This window comes from Monodon monoceros, unplaced genomic scaffold, assembly GCF_005190385.1.
Source record: "Monodon monoceros isolate NGI ecotype Baffin Bay Population unplaced genomic scaffold, NGI_Narwhal_1 Super_Scaffold_18, whole genome shotgun sequence".
NCBI classification, from domain to species: domain Eukaryota; kingdom Metazoa; phylum Chordata; class Mammalia; order Artiodactyla; family Monodontidae; genus Monodon; species Monodon monoceros.
Genome location: NW_021703774.1, coordinates 45,986,374 through 46,011,277, shown reverse-complemented (window position 1 = coordinate 46,011,277; position 24,904 = coordinate 45,986,374). Strand labels below are relative to the sequence as shown.

The 24,904-nt window shown below is 38.7% G+C and overlaps 1 protein-coding gene across 3 annotated transcripts in view; it reads left to right on the top strand.

Annotated features, from left to right (window-relative positions):
* Positions 1-19,083, top strand: part of DHX9 (DExH-box helicase 9) — a 54,636-nt gene extending 35,553 nt beyond the window's left edge. For all 3 annotated transcript variants that reach the window (XM_029227349.1, XM_029227350.1, XM_029227351.1), the window contains 14 exons: positions 3,530-3,686; positions 5,788-5,888; positions 7,195-7,408; positions 7,591-7,685; positions 7,989-8,062; positions 9,267-9,419; positions 11,700-11,860; positions 12,686-12,797; positions 13,389-13,550; positions 13,665-13,792; positions 15,890-16,119; positions 16,296-16,411; positions 17,147-17,347; positions 18,483-19,083. In XM_029227349.1, coding sequence (XP_029083182.1) covers positions 3,530-3,686; positions 5,788-5,888; positions 7,195-7,408; positions 7,591-7,685; positions 7,989-8,062; positions 9,267-9,419; positions 11,700-11,860; positions 12,686-12,797; positions 13,389-13,550; positions 13,665-13,792; positions 15,890-16,119; positions 16,296-16,411; positions 17,147-17,347; positions 18,483-18,780 — 2,202 coding nt within the window. In that variant the 3' untranslated portion in view covers positions 18,781-19,083. The remainder of the gene's footprint in view (positions 1-3,529; positions 3,687-5,787; positions 5,889-7,194; positions 7,409-7,590; positions 7,686-7,988; positions 8,063-9,266; positions 9,420-11,699; positions 11,861-12,685; positions 12,798-13,388; positions 13,551-13,664; positions 13,793-15,889; positions 16,120-16,295; positions 16,412-17,146; positions 17,348-18,482) is intronic.
* The last annotated feature ends 5,821 nt before the right edge of the window (positions 19,084-24,904 follow it).

The following is a 24,904-nucleotide window of genomic DNA, read 5'->3' as shown; positions in this document are numbered from 1 at the left end:
GAAAAAACTAGAATTTTTTTCACACCCTATCCTCTTTTGGTCCTTGGCAAAACTTGTATAGAATTAACTTATTATACAATTGTATAATTCAGAGATTGATACCATAAATCAGTGACTTGTTTTTATGGCACTGTTTTACATATCCACACAAAGGTATTAGTGGGTGGACAGTATGTCATTCAAACTGTTTCCAAGCTACTGTTACTTAAAACGTTCATTGGAGCTCATCCTCTTTAGAAAATAATTCCATAGCCGTTGTTGTTCATCATACTTAGTTTTAGCAAAATTTTGATCTTTATGGTTGAGCTAAAGCAAGTAAGAAAGTTTGCATGGTCTTTCAGATGACCTTTTTAAATCAAATCTGTTCCGTAGGATAAAATTTTTGCTGCTTTTGTCATTCAGAATATTTTGAAAACTAATGTTTCCCCCCCCCAATTAACTTAATCATAATAAATGTTTCAGTATTTTCTTTACTAGCTTGGTAACATACCAATGTTCTTAGAGTTTAAATTATTCCAGGTCACACTAGAAACATCATGGATCATCATTACTATTTTCCCCCAAAATAAGTGGCTTTGGTCAACTTTTCTTGAAAGATTGTTTATATTAATGTATTATTCACAGTAAAAATGGAAAAACACCTTTGCAGAAACATATGTTCTTTTTCAGATGAACCTTATCTAAACATCACTTTACGGGGAAAACCCAAGAGAACTTAAAAGACCAATTATTAGAAATAATAGGGGACTTCCCTGGCGGTCCAGTGGTTGGGACTCTGCACTTCCACTGCAGGGGGCACAGGTTCAATCCCTGGTCGGGGAATAAGGATCCCACATGCCGCACGGCCAAAAAAAAGAGAAACACTTAGCAATATGGCTGGGAAAAAAAGTTAATATACAAAAGTCTGTTGCATTGTGTACATTACAAACAGCTAGAAAACAACTAAAGATACCACTGCGCTAGTCAGAATGTCAAACACCTAAGACTAAGTCCAACAAAAAGATATGCAGAACCTATACAGGAAAAATAAAACTTCATTACAAGACATTAGAAAAGGCCAGATTGTGTTCACGACCAATATAATATAGATGTCAGTTTGCCTGAAGTTGATCCACATCTGAATGCAATTCTAATCCATTCCCAGTAGATTTTGTTAATAGGCTGATTATAAATACCTATAGGGAAGATTTATGGCCAAAAATAACAAGGACTCCTGTAGAAGAGCAGAATGAAGGGTCTTGCTTTACAGATCTCAGGACTTAATTTGAACCTATAATAATTAGACAGTATAGTAGATGAGATGACAGTTTGACCAACAACAATGCAGTGTAGAAACAGATTGTGTGTTGCATGCAGCTTCGGTATAATAGAGTGAGTGATAGATGGCACGTCAGACCAGTGGAAAGGGAATGGACTGTTCAGTAAATGGAGCTGGAAACAGTTGGTCATCCATAAGGAAATACTTGAACTTGGATCCTTACCTTATAACCAGATACAGAAATCAGCTCCAGATAAGGACTTAAATGCCAAAGCAGTTTTAAAACTCAAGTAGACATCTAGACAGCACTATCCAGTAGAAATATAATGTGGCCTACACATGCAGTTTTTAATTTTCTAGCATCATATTTTAAACAGGTTAAATTAACTCAGTATATCTAAGATATTTTCATCATGTAGTCAATATAAAAAATATATTGACTTTTTTTTGCGGGTTTTTTTCATATTAAGTCTTCAAAATCTGTCTGTGTACTTTACACTTAGAACACATCTCAGTTTAGACCAGGCACATTTTATGTGCTCAGTAGCCAGCCACAACTATATTGGGCAACATAGTTCTATACCTTCTGGAAGAATTTCTTAGAACATGAAATGCATTAACCATGAAACAAAAGACTGAGGTATTCATCTATATTAAGATTAAGATTGTGTATTCATTCAAAAGATACTTTAAGGAAAACCACAAGCTAGAAGATTCCAATATAGCCAACAAAGGATTAGTATAGAAAATATAAACACCTCCTACAAATCAGTAAGCAAAGTACAGATGACTCAGTAGAAAAACAAGGAAATAGGCATTTTACAAAGAGGAATGATATTTGGCTAGTACATATGATGGGGTGTTCAGTCTCATTGGCGAATAGGAAAGTGCACACCAAGACCATAATAAGGTACATCTACTTTATATCCATTTGGTTAATAAAATTTTAAGTGATGATGCCAAGTATTGGAGAATATAAATAGCAGCAGCATCTCTTATCCATTGCTCATAGTGGTTTATGAACTGGTGGAATGCCTTAGGAAAACAGTTGAGCATTGTCTGCAAAAGTTCAACATTTACACATCCTATGAGTGCAGTTCCATACCTACACTTACCCACAGAAACTTGGCGTATGTACCGTAGGAGACATGAACTAGGATGTTCAGAGTAGCAAATGTTTGTAAGAGTAAAATCCCGGAAACAACCCACATACTTGCAGTAGTTAGCACCAGAAATCTACTGGTGAATTAATGGGTACATACACACATTGGGATATTTAAATAGTCATCAGAAAGAATAACTCTGGTGATTCACACGTGGGTGAGTCTTAGCAGTGCTATAGGATGTGAAAAAGGAAATCCCCAAAGATTACATAAAATATCATACCTTCTCATAAAGTTAAGAATAGGTAAATCAGGGCTTCCCTGGTGGTGCAGTGGTTGGGGGTCTGCCTGCCGATGCAGGGGACGCGGGTTTGTGCCCCGGTCCGGGAAGATGCCGCGGAGCCTGCGCATCCGGAGCCTGTGCTCCGCAACGGGAGAGGCCACAACAGTGAGAGGCCTGCGTACTGCAAAAAAAAAAAAAAAGAATAGAATAGGTAAATCTTAAAATATATGTATGCATGCATATATATGTGTGTATGTCTAGTTAGATATGCATATAGATCAGAGAAAAGGTATATGAAAAGGACTAAAAAGATTCAGGATGGTGGATTTCTCTATTTGGGGAGACAGAGTGATGGACTTGAAGACCCCATAGCTGGAGAAAGGTTTTATCAGAGTTCTAGCTTTCATGTTGTTGTTTGGTGGGTTGATGGAAACTTTACATTATTAAATAATAAATGTCTTGACCATTTTGTTTGAATGGACTAAATATAGCCTTTTCAGCACTTGTAAGATTCACTTTACAGGTGATTGGAAAACTGATTTTTGGCTCATCATGGCTTTCCCCTTTTCTTTAGTAGTTTGTGCAACTGAAAATATAAATTTCATTGAAAATTTCCTCTCGTTAATGGTTTTTTTTTCTCTTCCCTTCCCTTCCCCTACCCTAGTAGCGCTCATTTCTAATTCCCACGAGTAGGCTACAACGTTCTTAAAAATAACTGTTACCGTATCCCACTGTAATCCTTCATCTTACTTCTACAAGCCGCCCAAGAAACTGAATTTCACTGATGTCTTGTGGCTTATTAACACAAGAAATCTTTTAGCTGTACCTTGTGAGCAAGAACTTTTCAATGCATTTATTTTTCCATTTGTGTTTGTGTTTTAATAGACTGACTTCCTTTTGGTAGTGTTGCGTGATGTCGTTCAGGCATATCCTGAAGTTCGCATTGTTCTCATGTCTGCTACTATTGATACGAGCATGTTCTGTGAATATTTCTTCAGTTGCCCAATCATTGAAGTTTATGGGAGGACTTACCCAGTTCAAGGTAAATATTGTGGGGGTGGGATGGGAGGGGGAACATTTTTTGTAGTGTGTGGATTTTCTTAATCCTAGAGATTGGAGTAATAGTTTAAAGGATATTTAAAATAAAATCCAAATCAGGGTATCAAATGCATCATAGCGTTCTTGGGGTTTTAGTCAAGCAGTAGTGAGTTTCATTTACAACTTGAGGAGTTTGCATATCCAGTGAATTTCCTGTCCTTACAGCTAAAGTTAACTTGTAAGATTTTATAGTCAAGTGTAAATTAATATGCCTATAGATGTTCATGGGAAATAACTGTTAAAAGTTTAAGCAGCCAGGGTCAAATTAACTAGAGAATCAATCTTTCCTAGAGCCAGAGCAGGCAGATTTTGAAGTGAGATGAAGATGAGTTTCAAGGTCAAATATTTCTGATTGTTAAGAGTTTATTTAGAAGATTTTGTCATCACCATTTTCTAGAATAGTCATCTAGTAGCTTGGTTTTAAAAATTAATTACAGCACAGTTTAATTGAGGGCATGAAAATAAGCTAAAAATTTTTCAGTGTACATATGAAATGATGAATGGCTACGTCAGGATGCTAACTTGAAATTCAGAAGGTGAGGGTAGCTCTGAAATAAAAGTCAGTGCGCTCATATCTCACGAGGGTTAATAATGCTGCAACTGCTTTGCATGCATACTGGCGTTGAAAAAATAATTAAATGGATGACAGATGGTGGGAACCAGGTTTACTGCTGGAGTGGGAGGTTACAGGTAAGTATGAGGGAAGGCTTGAGTGAACCCTGTGGTACTGGATTACAATTGGAGACATTAGTGAGAACTCGTGTTTAGATAGAAATGGATAGATACAAAACTAAATATACATGTGTATGGATCCATGGATTAGCATACATAGATATATTTTCTAGCTCTGTCTGCTGAGCAGGCCTAGAAGTAATGATATCCCAGTAGCAAGGATCATGCCCAACACCCAGATCATGTTTCCAATACCACTCTCCAGTTAAAGGAACCAGATGCCCTTGAAGAAATGACTGATTCTGAAGCTGAGGCAGGGAATATACAAGATGAGCCTGAAACACCTTATAGTGACAGAAAGTAAGGAAGTGCTTTCAAAAAATAAAAAAACAGTGAAGGGGACAAAGGGACATAGGAGTCAACATGAAAGCTCTCAGTGCCCAAAAATGGAATAGTTGGAACAAAAAAGTAGATAACGTAGTATTGGATTATAACCTAAAGTATAGAATAGATACCCATGAATTTATATGGTGGTTGAATAAATAAGTGGGTAATAAAGACAAAGCTGTCATGTGGAAGAACTAGAAAAAAATTACGTAGATACTCTCTCTTACCTCAGCAAAGTGATGCTTAACTCCTTCAGTGTGTGCTGTGCTTAATGACTTGCTTCCAAAGAGTAGAGTATGGAAAGGGGGAAACGAGTCACTCAACGATGGAGTTAACTTGGCAAACACTACCTCAGGTTGATCAAGTTTAATATCATCAGTGATGAGTCATGTTGATAGTATGTACCTTTGATATAATGAGATGAGAATGGTACTTTGGGGCTCTAAGGGTATAGAGGGGAAGTGTTTAGATTATGAGTTACTTCTGAAACACTTCTGGAACACTTCAAAGAACCTCAGGAGCATAATTGATCAGTAGATGTTCCAACCTTCGCATTGAAATCCTTTTTTAAGAGTAATAACTAAAAGGAACCCATTTTTACCTGTACATCCTGATAGAGGAAGGATGGACTATGGTATATTATTGTATTGATAGTAATTTCTCTCTATATATAACACCCACACTGTGGGAGTATACAACATAGAGCATGCATTCCATGAATGTTTGAATATTGTGTATAGCGGATACCCTGACTGGCTTTGTGGGAACATGTGTAAGAGATACCTCACCCTCCTCCAAGGTCCAAGAGATGGAAACACTGAGTTTGATTGGAAAAAGAGTTTATTGACACTGAAGCTTCTTGGCAGTTGTGAAGAATCAGATGGAAGGGTATGAAGTAGTTTTGAATTATGAATTAGAAAATGGGTTTTAAAGACTGCTCCGTTCTGCAAGTTGATAGTACTTACCTGACTGCATTGTCCTGCCAGAATATTTTCTGGAAGACTGTATTCAGATGACCCACTTCATTCCTCCACCAAAGGACAAGAAGAAGAAGGAGAAGGATGATGATAGTGGTGAAGATGATGATGTAAGTGAATTTCATGAAGAATTTTCATTGTGGGCAAAACTGTTATTGCAGGGAATGATTTTAGTAAAAACACGCAGTGAGTTACCATTACAAAAAACTTCTAAAAATTGACTGTAATGTCTATCTTTGAATTAATTGATATATTTCACTCCAAAGAATTCCATGTTCAGCGCTTTTCATACCATGAGTTAAATCATCTCTGGCATAAAGGTTAAAAAAAGAGAAAGGAGTAAGATATTTAATAACTCCCATTTTGTAAGGCTTTGCTGCTCAGAGTGTTTTCCATGGCCACAGCACCTGGGAAACTGGAAGAGAGGTGGAATCTTGTGCCCCACCCCAGATCTCCTAAATCAGAATCCACACTTTAACAAGACCTTCAGGTGACCCATACGTACAATAAAGTTTAAGCAACAGCAGCTACAGTCCTAGGTTACAGAGACTGTATGGTAATGACATTAGCAGATGGAGAGAGTATTAAAGTAGGGGATGATGAGGGATTTCCTAAGAAACGGGAAAGAAAAGTGACACTTATTTCGTAGTGCTTCAGAGTTGGACCAGTGATATTTAAAAATGCATCTTGAATCTGGAAACATGAACAGAATGAATGCTACAAGGCAGCCAACAATGCAGAATATGATAAACATAACCTAGGATTGGGTATTTTTAATCAGATTTGAGGATATAAATGAATTATATTATGAATTATATCCTCAAATCCGATGAATTAAAAAGTTTCTTAGGGGGGGAAAAATCAATTGTAACAACTTCATTTTCCGTTACTGAAGGTTTGGTTTATCACTGGTTCTCAGGCAGACTTTTTGGAAAATACAGACCACATTATTTCAGATGTAGATGAGGTGATCAAATACCCTGTCTGCCGGTATGAGTGAGCCTGGGAATTACACAGGAAGACATTGTGTATATATAATTACATGATAATTGATACAAAGAGAGGATCATAGGAGCAGTTTATTAATCAGTAAGGAAAATATTTTTGAAAAACCAAGAGTTTATAGTCATAAGATACAAATAAGCTTGGTAGAAGGAGCCATTAGAATTTTTAGAGTCAAATTTAAGAGTTTGTGCTTGAATTTTAGTCATGTCCTATGGGAAGTATTGGTCAGTAGAAAAATTCAGTATGTCAACGTGCAGTAGTTTTTGAAAATTAAATTTCTTCTATATGCCAGATAAGACTAATCAGGTAGAATCAATAAGGACATTAGGTGTCATGTGAACATTAAGGAGACTTAACTCATGAGCTGTACTGATGGAGACAGTCCAAAATATGTCTCCCTGGTTTTTGCAGGCAAATTGCAACCTGATCTGTGGTGATGAATATGGTCCAGAAACAAAGATGAGCATGGCTCAACTGAATGAGAAAGAAACTCCTTTTGAACTCATCGAGGCTCTACTTAAGTACATCGAGACCCTCAATGTTCCTGGAGCTGTGTTGGTTTTTCTGCCTGGCTGGAATTTGATTTATACTATGCAGAAGCATTTGGAAATGAATCCACATTTTGGTATGAGTCTTCTTTGAATTCTCAACTATTTGAGTGAAAAATGAATGAATTTGCTTGCACCCTAGCCAATATGTGAAAACAAAATTTAGTGTTGTATCAATTTTTGATTAAAAACATGCATAATATAGAAGTTTTAAACTTGGCTCCTATTTTTAGACCTTAACTTTTCCATATTTTTATAGGAAGCCATAGGTATCAGATTCTACCTCTGCATTCTCAGATTCCTCGAGAGGAACAGCGCAAAGTATTTGATCCAGTACCAGGTGGAGTAACCAAGGTAAGTAGTAAACATTACAGTTACGGGGTTGGAAGTAACGTAGATATTAGACAACTATTACAGACCTTCAAAGAGCTATCCAAAAAAATTGTAATCCATCTGAATTGAGGAAGAAAAAAGGGGTCCTTTCTTCATGAGCTTAGTAGGTTTTTCAATTATCCAGTCAATGAATGAGTGATTTATTTGAAGATTTCTGTAATTCTGTTGTCATTTGTTACATAAGCAGTCCATTCCTTTTAAGTACATAATAGGAAAATACTTTCTGAAGTGTAATTTTTCTTAATACCATTTCTTTCTTCACAGGTTATTTTGTCCACAAATATTGCTGAGACAAGCATTACCATAAATGATGTTGTTTATGTCATTGACTCCTGCAAGTAAGTTCCCAAGGAACCCATTGCCTTGAATACAGTAAATCTTTACAATACTCCATGTAGTGTCTAGAATCAGTTAACAGAATCAAAAACACCTTATTTTTAAAACTCTTGTGTTCTCTTACCATAAGAATTACTGTGCTGCATCTGTATGTACTGAGTTATAGTGTAATTAATGATTCTTGGTGTTGATCATCATATCAGTTATGGTAGAAAGTGACGAAGCTTAACACTAACTTCTGACTGCTTCCCACTTATTCTTGTCTACTGGTGTTTTGCTCATTTCCCATTGGGTGTTTCCATTGACCACTGCCACACAGTGGCATGCTCTTTGGTGTATAAAGATGTCCAATATTTAGCTCATGACAAGTGTCCTATTTGTAGGACACTACTTAAGGATTAAGACTTCATATTTGGTATGAGATACCCTGGGAAATACACAGGGAGGCATTGTGTATAGGTAAAGTAATTACATGCTAATTGATACACAGAGAGGACAAAAACGTCGAAACATTGTTCTGTCTAGCCAGTTTGTGCCTCATGTCTTCTCTCTGTAGCCCCTAAGCCTTTCCTGGCAATTGAAGAAGATTTGCCAATGCCCACTTTCGGGAATAGTGAATAGCATGCCCCTCTTTTGTGCCAATCCCAGTCATTTAGTGCCAGCTGTCTATGTGTAACATTGACAAATTCTGAGGTTGCTTAGGGGTTCAAGAGGACCGTGCCAACACCACTTGCTGAGGTCATCAGAAGTGCTACATGTTCCAGTTTAGCACATAGCCTTTAGATCATAGATTGCCTAAAAGTTAAACTAAACTTCGGAATAGAGTTGGCTTTGGATAATTATCACTCACTTAACTGCACGTGCCAGATCCTGTTTAAGTGCTATATGTTCATTAATTCACATAATGTTCATAAATAAAAACACTGCAAGGTAGGTGATAGTATTATACTCATCTTCAGATGAGGCACAGAAAGATTAGTAACTTGGCCGAGATCATCCAGCTGGTAAGTGGCACATGTATATTGTATTGCCTCCTAGCAGGTTGGCAGCCTGAAAGAGTGCAGAGTCAAATTCTTAGCGGTGCTGTTCACAGACAGACATCGCCAGTAGGCATGACTGGAAAGCGTCTGCCACTTAGTGGAAATGTAATAGTTATGTATTGATAGTACTCGTGAGTTTTAGAATTAACTGCTCTTTCCTATTTAGGCAAAAAGTGAAGCTGTTCACTGCTCACAACAATATGACCAATTATGCTACAGTTTGGGCATCCAAAACAAACCTCGAGCAGCGGAAAGGACGAGCTGGCCGCGTACGGCCTGGCTTCTGCTTTCACCTCTGTAGCCGAGCTCGTTTTGAGAGGTAAGACCAATTCTTGAGTAAAGAATGAAGTTGTGTTTTGGGGGGTTTTTTTTTTTTTAGCCTTTTACACACACACCCCTCCCCACACCTCTCTGCCCTTACATAAACTTAATGAACTCAGAACATAAGTGCTTCCTGTTAATTGGAGGAAACTTAGCTTAGGTAGTGAGATTGTGGTAAGGATGAAATCAGAAATTATCAATGGTGGCATGTTTGATACCAATTTACTATTTACTAATAACCTTTTAAAAGCATAACATGTTTTCCACACCACACATCTTTATCACTTTGGGATTACTGATATTTATGGAATGGTTAACTTTTCTGAAAAATAACTTTAAAATAACAATACTTTTGTATTTATAGACACCCTCCCCTACCCCCCCATTAGCACATCACCTCTGTCATATGATCCTCCTTATGTGCCTGAGAAACAGAGGGCATTATTTAGGTAAGGAAGCCAAAGCTTAAGAAGCTTAGCTGACTTCTCCAGGACTGAAATCCAAGTCTGTTAATACCTTGTCCGTTTCCATTTATACCACAGATCCTTTTGGAGAATGTTTGTGGATGAGACCAATTGGTTTAAAAAATACTTCTCTGGGGTGTGAGCTCACCGTCTTCTCAGTTTGCTAGCTTTCCAAATAAAGTCGTTATTCCTTGCCTCCCACCTCACCCCCCAATTTAAAAAATAAAAAAATAACTTCTCTCTCTGAATTACAGGCTTAAGTTATGTATTTAGTTGTATGTTTCTGGAAATCAGTGTGGTGTACATTAGCTTTAACCAGTTGATAATAAAGGTAGAGTTAGGGGGTGTGTTTGTGTGTACCACAATGAAGAATTGTGGGACGGACTAATTTAGGTGACCAGATGTATATAGCACACTGAAGAAAGGTCAAAGCTTTGATTTGCTTTTATACTGGTAACATATGGCTCCCTAGTAATTACAAATGTTAGTTTATTTGAGCATCAGAAGTTGATGCAGGAGACTGGCTGCAACATTTGGAAGACATTTAGTTCTTTTTAAAGGTTGTCTTGTCCCTTGACCTGAATAAACAAGTACTATAATATTAGAGTAAAACCAGCTCCTAATTAGTTAACAGCATGAATAGATCTGTAAGGGATTTTTGTTCTTTTCTCTGTAGGATGAGGAATAGATACGCTATATGTATCTATGTAAACCTGATTAAAGCTGATCTGGGTCTTACCAGCAATGTTGGAATTCACCTCTAAATGGTTCCTATGAATCTTCATTATAAATAGTTTATATAGAATAAGCCTGAATTGGAAACGTAGAGACTTGGATTTTATACTATTTGTGCCTAATGTATCACATAACCTTAAACGTTTACACTCTTTAGGCCTTTGTTTCCCCATTCTACAAAATGAGATTAAGTTACTTAACCTTTCTGTGTCTCTTTCCTCAGTTGAAAAAGGAAGGTAATACAATACTAATCCCGTAGGATTTGTGAATTAAGTGAGTCAGTAATGGAAAATACTGAGAACAATACTTGGCACGTAGTAAACTCTCAGTAAATGTTAGCTATTGTTATTATTGTTAATATTGATTTATATTAATAGTTTTTATTATTAAAAATTTAAAGGGTTAGATAATCTGTAAGATCCTTTCCAGTGGCACTAAATTTATACAGACCAGGAAGTAGGGGAAGAGGTAGCAGGGAGATATTAAAATTAGCCTGCATCTCCCACAGAAGGTCTTGCTACCTTTTTTTTTTTTTTTTTTTTTTTTTGTGGTATGCGGGCCTTTCACTGCTGTGGCCTCTCCCGTTGCGGAGCACAGGCCCAGGACGCGCAGGCTCAGCGGCCTCGGCTTACAGGCCCAGCCGCTCCGCGGCATGTGGGATCTTCCCGGACCGGGGCGCGAACCCGTGTCCCCTGCATCGGCAGGCGGACTCTCAACCACTGTGCCACCAGGGAAGCCCCTTGCTACCATTTTTAAGCCATGTTTGTCAGCAGCCAGACCTGAAGAAGCCATGGGTGGGGGTAATAACATTAGAGATTTGGGATAGTTTTTCATCCTCCTTCACTCAGCTGAAAATGCCTTCAAGCTATAAGGGTGAAGTCGTAAGCCACTACTCAACCACTTAAGAGGGTCTTGTCCAGAGAGTCTTTGTAGTAAATATAAAACGTTCTTTTGTAATTGTAAAACGATGAGGAAAGGGCAGCTCTATATATTCCTGATTATCTCTCTGTGAAGTTTTTGTTAAATAAACGTTTGTGTACACAAGTGAAGATGGTTATTTTATGCTTATTTTCTCTTAGACTCGAAACCCACATGACCCCGGAGATGTTCCGAACACCACTGCATGAAATTGCTTTGAGCATAAAACTTCTGCGTCTGGGAGGAATTGGCCAATTCCTGGCCAAGGCAATTGAACCTCCGCCTTTGGATGCTGTGATTGAAGCAGAGCACACACTTAGAGGTACCTACAAATACAGACCTGCCTAACACATGCTAATTATACCATCTGTCTTGTCCTGGCAAGTAACACTTAACAAATGAGTCAAGAAGAGGATATAGTCCACGGGGCTGTGATAACAAAACTTCCGGTGTTGCTTAATGTACTTAGTGTGGTCAGTATATAAAATGAGCAGCATAAGGTAAGAAAAGGATGATGTGAGTCTTATTTGGGGGAAAAAATGGAGAAAAGGCACGCGTTATCTCTTAACCAGTGGTTAATGATCAGAACGTGAATTACTCATGATACCCACAGTGTTTTATGTACATTTCATAGAACATCTATTTATATTTTCTTATCACACTTACAGAGGCAGTGTAGTATAGTGGAAAAAAATAAGGGCGTTGGAGTCCAGGGGGATCTGAATTTGAATTTTGAATCTCGCGCTCACCTGCTGTGTGAACTTCAGACTTTTATTCTCCAGATTTCATTTCTTTCTAGAAATTATCAACAGATGCTATCAGACTTGTTAGAGCATGTAGCTGTTTATGCTGCTATTACAGTTATTACTGTATTTATAGACTTCTTATGGACGGTACTCAGCTTTACAGCCTACAGGGCCTAATTCTAGTACCTTCTTCATGTTAGGTGCTCTAGAATTTGGTTTTGTTCTGTTTCTGAGTGAAGAGAATTGTTGGCTATGAGCATGGTGCTGGCAGTTGGCTTGACAGTTGAGGAAAACTTAAGTGCAGTATCTGAACCTTAATCTATAAACAGATGTTTCATTTTTGCCTAGGTTAAAGGGGTGTTCATTACTGTTTCTGCTCACAAAGAAATATCTCCCCACAGAGCTTGATGCATTAGATACCAATGATGAGTTGACTCCTCTGGGACGAATCCTGGCTAAGCTCCCCATTGAGCCTCGTCTTGGCAAAATGATGATAATGGGGTGTATTTTCTAGTAAGTGCTTTGTTTTATTGCTGATAGTTAAATGGTAAAACAGTTTTAGAATTTTATCCCCCTCCCAATAAAAACAGGATGGGCTCGAATAGAAGAAAAAACTAAATATTCTTCAGTAGAGAAGTGGCATACTTTGGATACTGAGAAAAGTGTGAAATGAGAAGAACAAACAGTCAGTGGATGGACACCTGGGCCCAACTTTTTTGGGGAAAGAGCACAGACTTCTCAAAAGAGAAGTGCAGTTAAGTAGGTTAAGTAGTTTTCCTTCAAAGAGAAAGATTAGGAAAACAGGTATATGTTATTAGAAGGTTTTGAAGATTAAGAAATTTTGTAAGATGAGGGAGAATGGGAAAGGAAGAATATAATACTTGGTCAGTTTATGGTAAATATGCTTCCATTAATACCAGAACTCATTATTTTTCCCCTTTTTGCAGCTGTTAAGAGAGCAGCTGTAAAATTGTTTTTGTTCAGCCAGTTTCAGTGCTATTAAAGCAATATCATAGCCAATAAAGACTGACCCACAGTTGACAGTACTGCCCAAGTTGCTGGAACAAGAATGTGATCTAGACTGAATTTTCCTGTCTGTTTCAGTGTGGGAGATGCTGTTTGTACCATCTCTGCTGCCACCTGCTTTCCGGAGCCTTTCATCAGTGAAGGAAAGCGACTGGGTTATATCCATCGAAATTTTGCTGGAAACAGATTTTCTGATCATGTGGCCCTTTTATCAGTATTCCAAGCTTGGGATGATGCTAGGTATGGGCTTGAAAGAGGAGAATTATAAGATTTGGGTGAACTGTCTCTAGTTTTGTAATCTATATCTAGTTCTTTAGGCTTTGGGAATGACTCTTAACAACCTGTTTGTTTTAGAATGGGTGGAGAAGAAGCAGAGATACGTTTTTGTGAGCACAAAAGACTAAATATGGCTACACTTAGAATGACCTGGGAAGCCAAAGTTCAGCTCAAAGAGATTCTGATTAATTCTGGATTTCCAGAAGGTAAGAGTCTCACATTCTTAAGACACATCTGAAGTAACCTTAATGTAATACATGCACATTGACAGTGCAGTATATTTTAGCTTCAAACATTAGACCCTTTGCTTTTTCTATGTTCCTGGCTATTTCTTATTTCTTTGAACTCTGGTGATAATCAGTTTTTCATATTAATTCAGTCTTTTACAGGATGCAAAAGGTTATAATGTTCAAATTGTAATTTAGTACAGAGATGATTAATAGACCTTTTGAGAATTGTGCTACTTTGGGAGGACTTTTTGTGTTTACTAATTTTTATTGGAGTATAGTTGATTTACAGTGTTGTGTTAGTTTCTGCTGTACAGCAGAGTGAATCAGTTGTACACATATCCACTCTTTTAGATGGGAGGATTTTTTAAATCCATCCACTTGTGAAGAACACAGGTTTTTAGCACCTTTTGAATGAACAGTTTGTTGAAATACCTCAAGTAGTGGTTTGTGAGGTGATTAATTTGCCCATCTGTTCAGTTTTAGATGTGAAGTAAACTCTACTGTGTTAAATTTTAATTGGCTTTAAATAAGGTTTTAGTGGACAATTACAGAGGACTTTGATACGTGATATAGGAATAGTAATCCAGCTGTTCATTTCTTGTGTGAATTTGAACTATTGTACTTTTCTCCAGTTAGATTAAGAGACAGAGTTATTTCCTGAAACATTGAAAACTGGAACACATAACCAGAAACAGCTGTTTAGTTGAGAGACAGAAGGTAGTTGGGCAGTATCTAGATAACTAAAGTAATTCTCTTCTGTTGTAAATGACTAAAATTTTTAATTTTTTTTTTAAATGTATTTATTTTGGCTGTTTTGCTTCTTCGTTGCTGCACGCAGGCTTTCTCTAGTTGTGGCGAGCGGGAGCTACTCTTCTTTGCGGTGCATGGGCTTCTCATTGCGGTGGCTTCTCTTGTTGCGGAGCACGGGCTCTAGGCGCGCGGACTTCAGTAGTTGTGGCTCGCGGGCTCTAGAGCGCAGGCTCAGTAGTTGTGACGCACGGGCTTAGTTGCTCTGTGGCATGTGCGGTCTTCCCGGATCAGGGCTCGAACCCGTGTCCCTTGCATTGGCAGGCGGATTTTTTTTTTTTTTAATGGCTGTGTTGGGTCTTCGTTTCTGTGCGAGGGCTTTCTCTAGTTGCGGTGAGCGGCGGGGGCCACTCTTCACCGCGGTGCGCGGTCCTCTCACTGTTGTGGCCTCTCTTGTTGCGGAGCACAAGCTCCAGACGCGCAGGCTCAGTAGTTGTGGCTCACGGGCCTAGTTGCTCCGCGGCATGTGGGATCTTCCCAGACCAGGGCTCAAACCTGTGTCCCCTGCATTGGCAGGCAGATTCTCAACCACTGTGCCGCCAGGGAAGCCCCAGCAGGCGGATTCTTAACCATTGTGCCACCAGGGATTTCCCAATTCGTAGCTTTTTAATCAAAATCAAAGGAAAAGAGAAAAACATTTTTGTGTGATAGACTCTTCACAACAGTCCTGAGATGCATATATTACTACCCCATTTTATAGATGAGGAAACTGACACAGAAGCTTAAGTTACATGTCCAGACTCAATTAGGAAGTTTATAAGACTAGGATTCAAGTTTTTTAGAACAAAGTATATCCGCTCTCTTACCATCGTACTTTCAATGTGCCTAAAGCATAGTTTGGGTGAAGATGTCCACCACCTTCTAGTGGGTTCCTCTTAAGTTGTCACTCCATCTTCTGTAGAAGGAACAGCTTTTTAAAAACAGCATATAGAACACTGTGGTCATATCAGTCTAGCTCTTATTCTGAGAGTAGATGGTTATTGGGGTTTTTTAAAAAATACTTACTCCAAGCTTATATTTTATTGAGTCTATAAGAGAATACAGACATTTTAATTTTCTTATTGTGGCTACTCAGCAGAATTTCTCCTTGCATTTAATCTGAGTGCAAGAGTTCTGAGAAGAGAGGAAGTTAGACAGGTTATTTGAAAAAGGAGGGTGGAGGAGGAGTTAATTCTTCTAATTGTCATCTAATTCTGGTAAATACATGCAATGTGAGGATTAGCCAGATACCTGATTTTTTTTTTTTAATCTCCTTCCTCTTAACAGAGTGTTTATTGACACAAGTGTTTACTAACACTGGACCAGACAATAATCTGGATGTTGTTATCTCTCTCCTGGCCTTTGGCGTGTACCCCAATGTGTGCTATCATAAGGAAAAGAGAAAGATTCTCACCACTGAAGGGCGTAATGCGCTTATCCACAAGTCATCTGTTAATTGTCCTTTTAGCAGCCAAGACATGAAGTACCCATCTCCCTTCTTTGTTTTTGGTGAAAAGGTAAGAAAAGATTAGTTTAGAAAAGTTTACATTTAAAATCCAGATTATCTTTACTTATTAATGTGCAGTGGGAACATGAGTTTTAATTTTCAAAGCATAGTTCATTATCATTATATGGTAGTTGATTGACAGTTGGAATGTCAACTATTTCCTCTTGCCTCTTTCTCTGTCTTCAGATTCGAACCCGGGCCATCTCTGCTAAAGGCATGACCTTAGTCACCCCCTTGCAGCTGCTTCTCTTTGCCTCCAAGAAAGTCCAGTCTGATGGACAGATTGTGCTTGTAGATGACTGGTACGGATTTTCATATGTGAACTCAACTGAATTCTTAAATTGAAATGTAATGGGATTCAGCTGCTAATCTAACTTAATTTGTGAAACATGGCAAAATTTGATGGCACAAGTGAGATGCTTTATAACACTGTCTTTTCTTGGCGAGTAGTATATCTTAGGAGTATGGTTCATAGTTGGTAGTAAAGTCAAGTCTTAAATTGACTATACCAGCAGAAGCAGACGCATTAGGCATTGGAGCCGCATCCACTACCATGAATACTACACTAAGGAATTAGAGTCTGATTGGAGCTTGGGCACTTCTTTTTTCTGTATACTTTATAGTACTTAGAGACTAGTGGTGAGTGGGTAGTAAGCACTTGGCAGAAATTGATAGAATATAACGAATGGTTAGTAGGCTCAGTCATATTTTTGAAAACTTGCAAAACTAACTATCTTAGTGTCTTATTTCATTCTTTTGTTGGAGGCTGAGTGATCTGTAAGAGTATTTTGCTCGATAGACTTTGTGGTTCACAACTCCTGCCAATAGCTAGCAGCGAATTTCAAGAAGTTACCTTAGATTATTACTCTTCCTACCTGTGTTTGCCTAATTCTGGGGCCATTACATTAGTTGAAAGTATTGGTACTTGGAAAGAAGTTAAATTTATCCCATCACTTGCCATGTGTGAAATTGAAAGATAATAGTCTTTTTCTATGTGTACCACATCTCTCATTTTTAATCATTTTTCTCTACTTCAGGATCAGACTGCAAATATCTCATGAAGCTGCTGCCTGTATCACTGCTCTCCGGGCAGCCATGGAGGCTCTGGTTGTTGAAGTAACCAAGCAGCCTGATATCATCAGCCAGTTGGACCCCGTTAATGAACGTATGCTAAACACAATCCGCCAGATCTCTCGGCCCTCAGCTGCTGGTATCAACCTTATGATTGGCAGTACACGGTGAGCACCACAGTAACCTCTTTGAACTAAGCAGAGTACAGTAATCTTATACTGGCCTAAAATTCCCACCGTTAGTTAATAGAGGCCTTGTTACTTGAGTTACAGTTCTAGACAAATGCTGAATATGAAGTCTAGTTCTGGTTAACACACTCAGAAAAAAGGGTGTTACTTTTGTGTTAATGATCTATTACACCAGTGCGTGCTAGAGATAGGAGATCTTTAAAGTACATATAGAGCCCAGGATAGGTCACATGACAGGAAAGTGAAAGACCCCAGACAGTCCTCTTCTCAGTACTGCTTTGCCATCTCCAAAGAAAAAATGATGAGGTGTTAAATTCATTCTTCAAATGAAAAGCATCAGGGTTTATCTTAGGGAAATACAAGAACATAGATATCTAAAAGTAAAGAAGTATAAAGTTTCTCTTAATTCTTAAAATGTTTTATCTGCTTCAGTTTTTTTCACCTTCAGAAAGTTGCTTTGCCCACAGCTTTTTCTTTGGAAATACTTGATGCCTGCAGGCAGAACAGCAGTACAGTCAACTCCCATATAGTCTCTTAGGTTTCACTGATTGTCAGCATTTTGTGACACTTGCTTTCATATAAATATTACACACTTTTGCTTAATCGTTTGTGATTAAGTTGCATTTTACGTCAGTATGCTTCATGTATCTTTTGAGAACATAGCATAAACAATACTAGTTCACACCCCAAAAATGTGTTACAATAACACGATCTAATATACAACCATTAAAATTTTTTTTAGCCACTCAAAAATATTCTTTAATCTCCCCATCAAGATTCGCTTACTGCATTTGGTTATAAACTGTTATCTTAATGTATAGAAGTGCTGTGTGCTTTATGGATTCTGGCTTCCCATTTTGCCTATAACTGAGTTAACTACTTCTTTAAACTAATGAAGCATAGTACTTAGGGTGTGCCACACTGTGTTAAGTGCTTTTCTGATATTAACTCATTTTAATATTTAACCTGTCTATGATGTATTCAGTATTTGTGCCTTTGGCTTCATTCCCTTTATGCATTAAATTTTCGAATGTGACTGAATGTTTATATTTTGTGACTAGTTGAGAAGTACTAAGGATGCTTTGCTAAAGTGGTGGTTTTGTGCTCTTGCTAGGTATGGAGATGGTCCACGTCCTCCCAAGATGGCTCGATATGACAATGGAAGTGGATATAGAAGGGGAGGTTCAAGTTATGGCGGTGGAGGCTATGGGGGTGGTGGAGGCTACGGTGGCAGTGGCTATGGGGCTGGCTCCAGCTCCTACCGGGGAGGCTACAGAGGGACTTCCCGAGGTGGCTATGGAGGTGGCCCAGGGGGAGGCTACAGAGGGTCTGGGGGGTCCCAGCGAGGAGCTGGGAGGGGGGGCTATGGGAGCGGCTACTTTGGACAAGGAAGAGGAGGCGGTGGCTATTAAAGCTTGCGAGTGTCAGTGCCTGTGCACAGACAGGTAAAATAATGCATGCTGCCCATTTTCCCAAGTTGTTTATGTGCTGCCAATAAGTAAACCCATTTTTCACCCGTTCTGTGGTTTGTCGTAGTTTAAGGAAGCTAAACATTTAGGTATATTGGTGATTTTGTTTATATTATGTAAAATATCATGCTCTATTATAAAAGTACTACAGTTTGTATTTTTTCTTTAAGGAGTAAAGATTTGCCTTTAAAGTTAACTTGATATTTTCTTGACTTTAGTTTAATACAATAGAAATAAAATATTACATTGAATACTGGCCATGTAGTTAATTGTTGATCTTATTTACACATTAGAAAAATTTTACAATGGCACTTAATTACATCTGTTAGTTTTAAACATCAGAGGAAAAACTGTACTTCGTTTCACAAGTACACCAATTGATGTTATTTACTTACAGTAGTTAGAATAAATAACCTTGAAATGCAGTTGTTATTCTTGCAGTAAATATGGCCAGTACACAATTGACATGGGCCTCTGTATCTGAATAAAACTTTTGACCTAGCTTTGTCTTTGAAAAATCTAAGACCAAGGTCAGCGTTCTCTTTTCTTAAGTTAGTTTCCAGTGTAAAAATTATTTTAAAATTTTAATCAAAATTAACCTACGTAACCCTTGAATAAAGATTATATTTAGGCAAAGAAGCTTCACCAGTGCATAAAGTTTAGATATTTGACAAGTTACTCTACATTAACATGTATTTCAAAGGATATTTGTTAAGCTAGTCTGTTTTAGTGGAGATGTTTATACGCTTATAACACTTTATAAGTTTCCAATGAATTTTCACATTTCTAATTTCAGAATAGCACAGTATAGTAGAGATTACAAAGTTTTTGGATGAGACAGAACTGAGCTCACGTCTTAATGCTGCTGACACATGAATGATCTTGGGCAACTTATATTTTGTGTTACTGTCATTTTCAAAATCCTCCTCTCATTATACGTATGTTCTTTAGCTCACCTTTAGCGGTTACTGTTGATAAGCTGATTAGCCCGGTTCAGAGACCCTCAGATCTGTATCTCCAACTGAGATTTTCTTTCTGAGCATCCAGACCTTGGTAAACAACTACTTACTGGACATACATTTCTGTCCAGAAATTTAAAAAAAGTACTTTACAAACTGAAGAAAACCCCCTAACTCATCCTAAGCTCTATACTCTGTTCACTCTTCAACTGGTTTTTCTTTGTTTAAACACAGATAGGAGTTTCTGCCAAAGCCATAAATATCACCACATCTAGTCAATTCTTCTTCCAGAGCACCTTCCAGTTGTGCTATTCCAAACAAGCTGCCTCTGTTCTATTCAGGCTATCATTAACTTGGATGTACACTGATGCAGCCTCTTAACTGATCTTCCTGCTTATTTAGTTCTGCCTGTCTACAGTCCATTCTCCACACTACAGTTAGATTAACATTCCCATACAAATCTAAGGTCACCACTGCACCCCTCTTTGCTTAAGCCAGTGGTTCCTATTGCCTTTGGAGTAAAGGCTAAGCTCCCTTCTTATGCCCTCACTCCTACCCTACACTCAGTTCCATTTAGTAGCCACACCGAATTTCTAGCCTCAATCAATGGCTTTCTTGTGTCCTTTGCACATGTTGTGAAAACTCCCATAAAAGGTATAAATTTAGTAATGCCTCACCTGACTGGTACGTATTCCTCCAACTTCAACTAGAAATGGGAAATCAGAAATGGCCAAAAGGGATATCAAATTACATTTTCTGAAGCTTGAAAGAACCACTCAGGCAGGCATAGTTCTCAGAATTTAGCTAGAAACATAAGGCAGTTGCTATGCAGATTTCTAGAACTCTTCTCTTTGCAGCTGTGTCCTGTATTCTGCCCCACAAATTTTAACTACCCTCCTCAAACTCCAGTGTCTTAACTCAGTGAGACTGCTCTTCTCTGCTTGTTCCTTTCTCGCTTTGTCATGATCCAGAGTGCCTCCGCGCAAAGTCAGGGTGGTCTTAGGCTCATCGAATTTTTTCCCTTATTTTGGGGGTCACAGTTCTACATTGCCTGTTGTCCAATGTCTGAAAGCAGTTGACTCATATATATAATATTTTGTTGTCATTTCAACAATCTTCACAGCATCTTCACCAACCAGGCGTAGATTCCATCTTAAGAAATCACTTTCTTTGCTCATCCATAAGAAGCAACTCCTCTGTTCAAGTTTTATCATGAGATGGCAGCAATCCAGTCACATCTTCAGACCCCACTTCTAGTTCTCTTGCTGTTTTCACCACAGCTGCAGTTACTTCCTCCACTGAAGTCTTGAAGCCTTCAAAGTCATCCATGAGGGTTGGAATGAACTTCTCCCAAACTCTGTTAATGTTGATATTTTGGCCTCTTCCCATGAACCACAACTGTTTTTTTTATATATATATAAATTTATTTATTTTTTTGGCTGCGTTGGGTCTTTGTTGCTGTACGTGGGCTTTCTCCAGTTGTGGCGAATGGGGGCTCCTCTTTGTTGCGGAGCACAGGCTCTAGGCTCACAGGCTTAAATAGTTGTGGTTCGCGGGCTTTAGGGCACAGGCTCAGTAGTTGTGGCGCACGGGCTTAGTTGCTCCGTGGCATGTGGGATTTTACAGGACCAGGGCTTGAACCCACGTCCCCTGCATTGGCAGGCGGACTCTTAACCACCGCGCCACTAGGGAAGTCCTACAAATGTTCTTAATGGCATCTAGATTGGTGAATCCTTTCCAGAAGGATATCAACTTATTTTGCCCAGATCCGTCAGACGAATCACTATCTGTAAGACTTGAAAGTTGAAATTACTCCTTGATCTGTGGTCTGGAGAACGGATGTTGTGTTAGCAGACATGAAAACAATATTAACTTTTGCACATCTCCATCAGAGATCTTGGGTGCCCAGGTGCATTGTCAGTGAGCAGTAGTATTTTGAAAGGAATCTTTTTCTGAGCAGTAGGTCTCAAAACATTCAGTAGACCACTGTAAACAGATGTGCTATCATCCAGGCTTTGTTCTGTTTTGAAAGTAGATTTAGCATAATTGTTAAGGGCCCTAGGATTTGCAGAATGGTAGATGAGCATTGTCTTCAACTGTATTATCCCCTAACAAGAGAGTTAGTCCTTTGCAGCCACGCATTGGCTCCTCCTGTAGCATCTTCCTCCAACATAAGGCTGTTCTGTCTACATTGAGAGTCTTGTTGAGCGTAACCACCCTCACTATCTTAGCTAGGCTTCGGGATAACTTGCTGCGGCTTCTGTGTCAGCAGTTGCTGCTTCACCTTGCTCTCTTACAGAGACGGCTGCTGTTCTGAAACCTCATGGACCAACCTCTGCTAGATTCAAACTTGGCTTTAGCTTTTCACCTCTCTCGATCTTCGGAGAATTGAAGAGAGTTAGAACCTTGCAGTTGATTAGGCTTTAGTTTGAGGGAATGTGGCTGGTTTGATCTTCTATCAAGACCAGTAAACTCTCCTTATCAGCAGTGAGGCTGTTTCACGCATTCATTGGAGTAGCACTTGTAATTTCCTTCAAGAACTTTATCTTGGGGCTTCCCTGGTGGCACAGTGATTAAGAATCCACCTGCCAATGCAGGGGACACGGATTCAAGCCCTGGTCCTGGAAGATCCCACATGCTGTGGAGCACCTAAGCCCCTGCGCCACAACTACTGAAGCCTGTGAGCCTAGAGCCCGTGCTCTGCAACAAGAGAAGCCACCGCAGTGAGAAGCTCACGCACTGCAATGAAGAGTAGCCCCCGCTCGCCGCAACTAAAGAAAGCCCATGCGCAGCAACAAAGACCCAGCGCAGCCAAAAATTAATTTTAAAAATTAAAAAAAGCCCTCCCGGGCTTCCCTGGTGGCGCAGTGGTTGAGAGTCCGCCTGCCAATGCAGGGGACACGGGTTCATGCCCTGGTCCGGGAAGATCCCACGTGCCGCGGAGCGGCTGGGCCCGTGAGCCATGGCCGCTGAGCCTGTGCGTCCGGAGCCTGTGCTCCACAACGGGAGAGGCCACAACAGTGAGAAGCCTGTGTACAAGAAAAAAAAAAAGCCCTCCCATTGAATACACTCATATGTCAAGTAATCTATTAAAAAAGAACTTTACATTCACAACTTTGCTAACTGGCGCTGGAGGCCTAGCTTTCAGCCTCTTTCGGTTTTTGACATGCCTTATTCACTAAGCTTAATCATTTCTAGCTTTTGATTTAAAGTGAGACATGTGACTCTTCCTTTCACTTGAACACTTAGAGGCAGGCCATTTTAGGCTTATTAATTGCCCGCATGTCAATATTGTGTTTTAAGAGAATAGGTTAGGCCCAAGGAGAAGGGAAAGAGAGAGGGGTATGGCCCATCAGTGGAGCATTTATCAGTTCAGTTATTGAACTCATTTATCAGTTCACCATCTTTTATGGGCATGGTTTTTGGTGCTCTAAAACAATTAGAAGCATAAAGATCACTTATCACAGATCTCCATAACAAAATAATAATGAAAAAGTTTGAAGTATTTCGCAGCTTACCAAAATGTGACACAGACATGAAGTGAGCAAATGCTTTTGGAAAATGGTGGCAGTAGACTTGTTTGATGCAGATTTGCCACAAACTTTCAATTTGTATAAAACCCATCTGTGAAGTGTGTTAAAGCTAAGCGCAATGAAAGGTATGCCCACACCATTGAATCTCTCTGATTGAGGTCACCTGAATTTATCAGACTACTTTAGTGATAATTTAACTTTAAAGAAAAGAATCTATTTCCTAGGAACTAATTAGGGTGACCAGATGTTCCCAGTTTACCCAGACTGGTTTTCTGAGACATGGGAAATGCTAAAACAAAGAAAGTTGTAGGCAAACTAGGATGAGTTGGTCACATGAACCTTAATGGGGGAATCTTTCAGAAATTTCAAGACTTTGAAATTGCATATTACTTTCAAACAAATTTAAGGTAAAGGCAACAAAGGATTTGGCTACAAATCCAGTATTTTAATGTTTCTCAACTGGTAAACCTGTATAATACTTTTCATGTTAATCTGTAAAAATGTGAAATATATACTTGGCGGTTATTTTTAATACTATAGTAATTTTAACTTAAATAATTGAAAATTTTAGCTCTTTTTAAAGTAACAGGAAGCATAAGAGGCTTAGGTTAACCTGCTGACCTAAACAGAATCTAAGTTATAGGGCATTAGTAGTTCTAAGCATTTCCAAATTAAGCTAGTATTCTAATGATACCTGCCCATGGCTTCAGAATTTTATTAGGAAATAAAGTAAATTTAGCTTGTGCAACTGCAAAATCTGAAAAATATCAAATTACCGAAAAACACATGGCATAATGTTTAGTATTAAAATAATGATATAAAGTTGCCTGAATTTTCTACAGAACAAATCAGAGTATTCTGTAGACAAAGCAACACATTTTGTTAAAAGCTGTTTTAGGCCTCAATTGAGTAATAGTAAAGAATATGTAAAAGGAAACTTAAATACTACCTAGTTCAGTTGGCTTAAGCTTTTGGTGACTGAGAGGCTCCTTTGAGAGTATGAAAGTTATGGACTCTTTCCAGCAAAGAGCATGTACACAAAGTTTTTTACTTAAAATTTCAGGTAGTTCACAGACTCTTGGTGCCTGTACTTCAGTTTAAGAATGGCTGATTTGATTCAGTCACTGAAAATATAGTATATTTGTATAATTTTCTCATTTTCTACTTTAATACTTTGGAAGAATTAGACCCCTGTCCTCAAGTTTATTGCTTTCTGATTATAACTGTTAAATCTATAAGATAACATGCATCTCGGGTGTCTCACAAAGAATAGTAACTTGCTCCTATTTTTTTTTGTGGCCATGCCGGGCAGCATGTGGGATCTTAGTTCCCTGACCAGGGATTGAACCCATGCCCCCTGCAGTGGAAGCATAGATTCTTAACCACTGAACCACCAGGGAAGTGCTCCTATTATATTAGCAACTTCTCTGTACCTTGTGTTGCTGAGGAGTGCCTCAGTCCCTTGGTTTGTAGCCACCTGCCACTTTTCACTGCTTCTAATAAACTGACAAGAGGCTCTAGCATTATAGTTCCCATTCTTTTCTTCAATTGAGAGTTTACCATAGCTGCTACTGG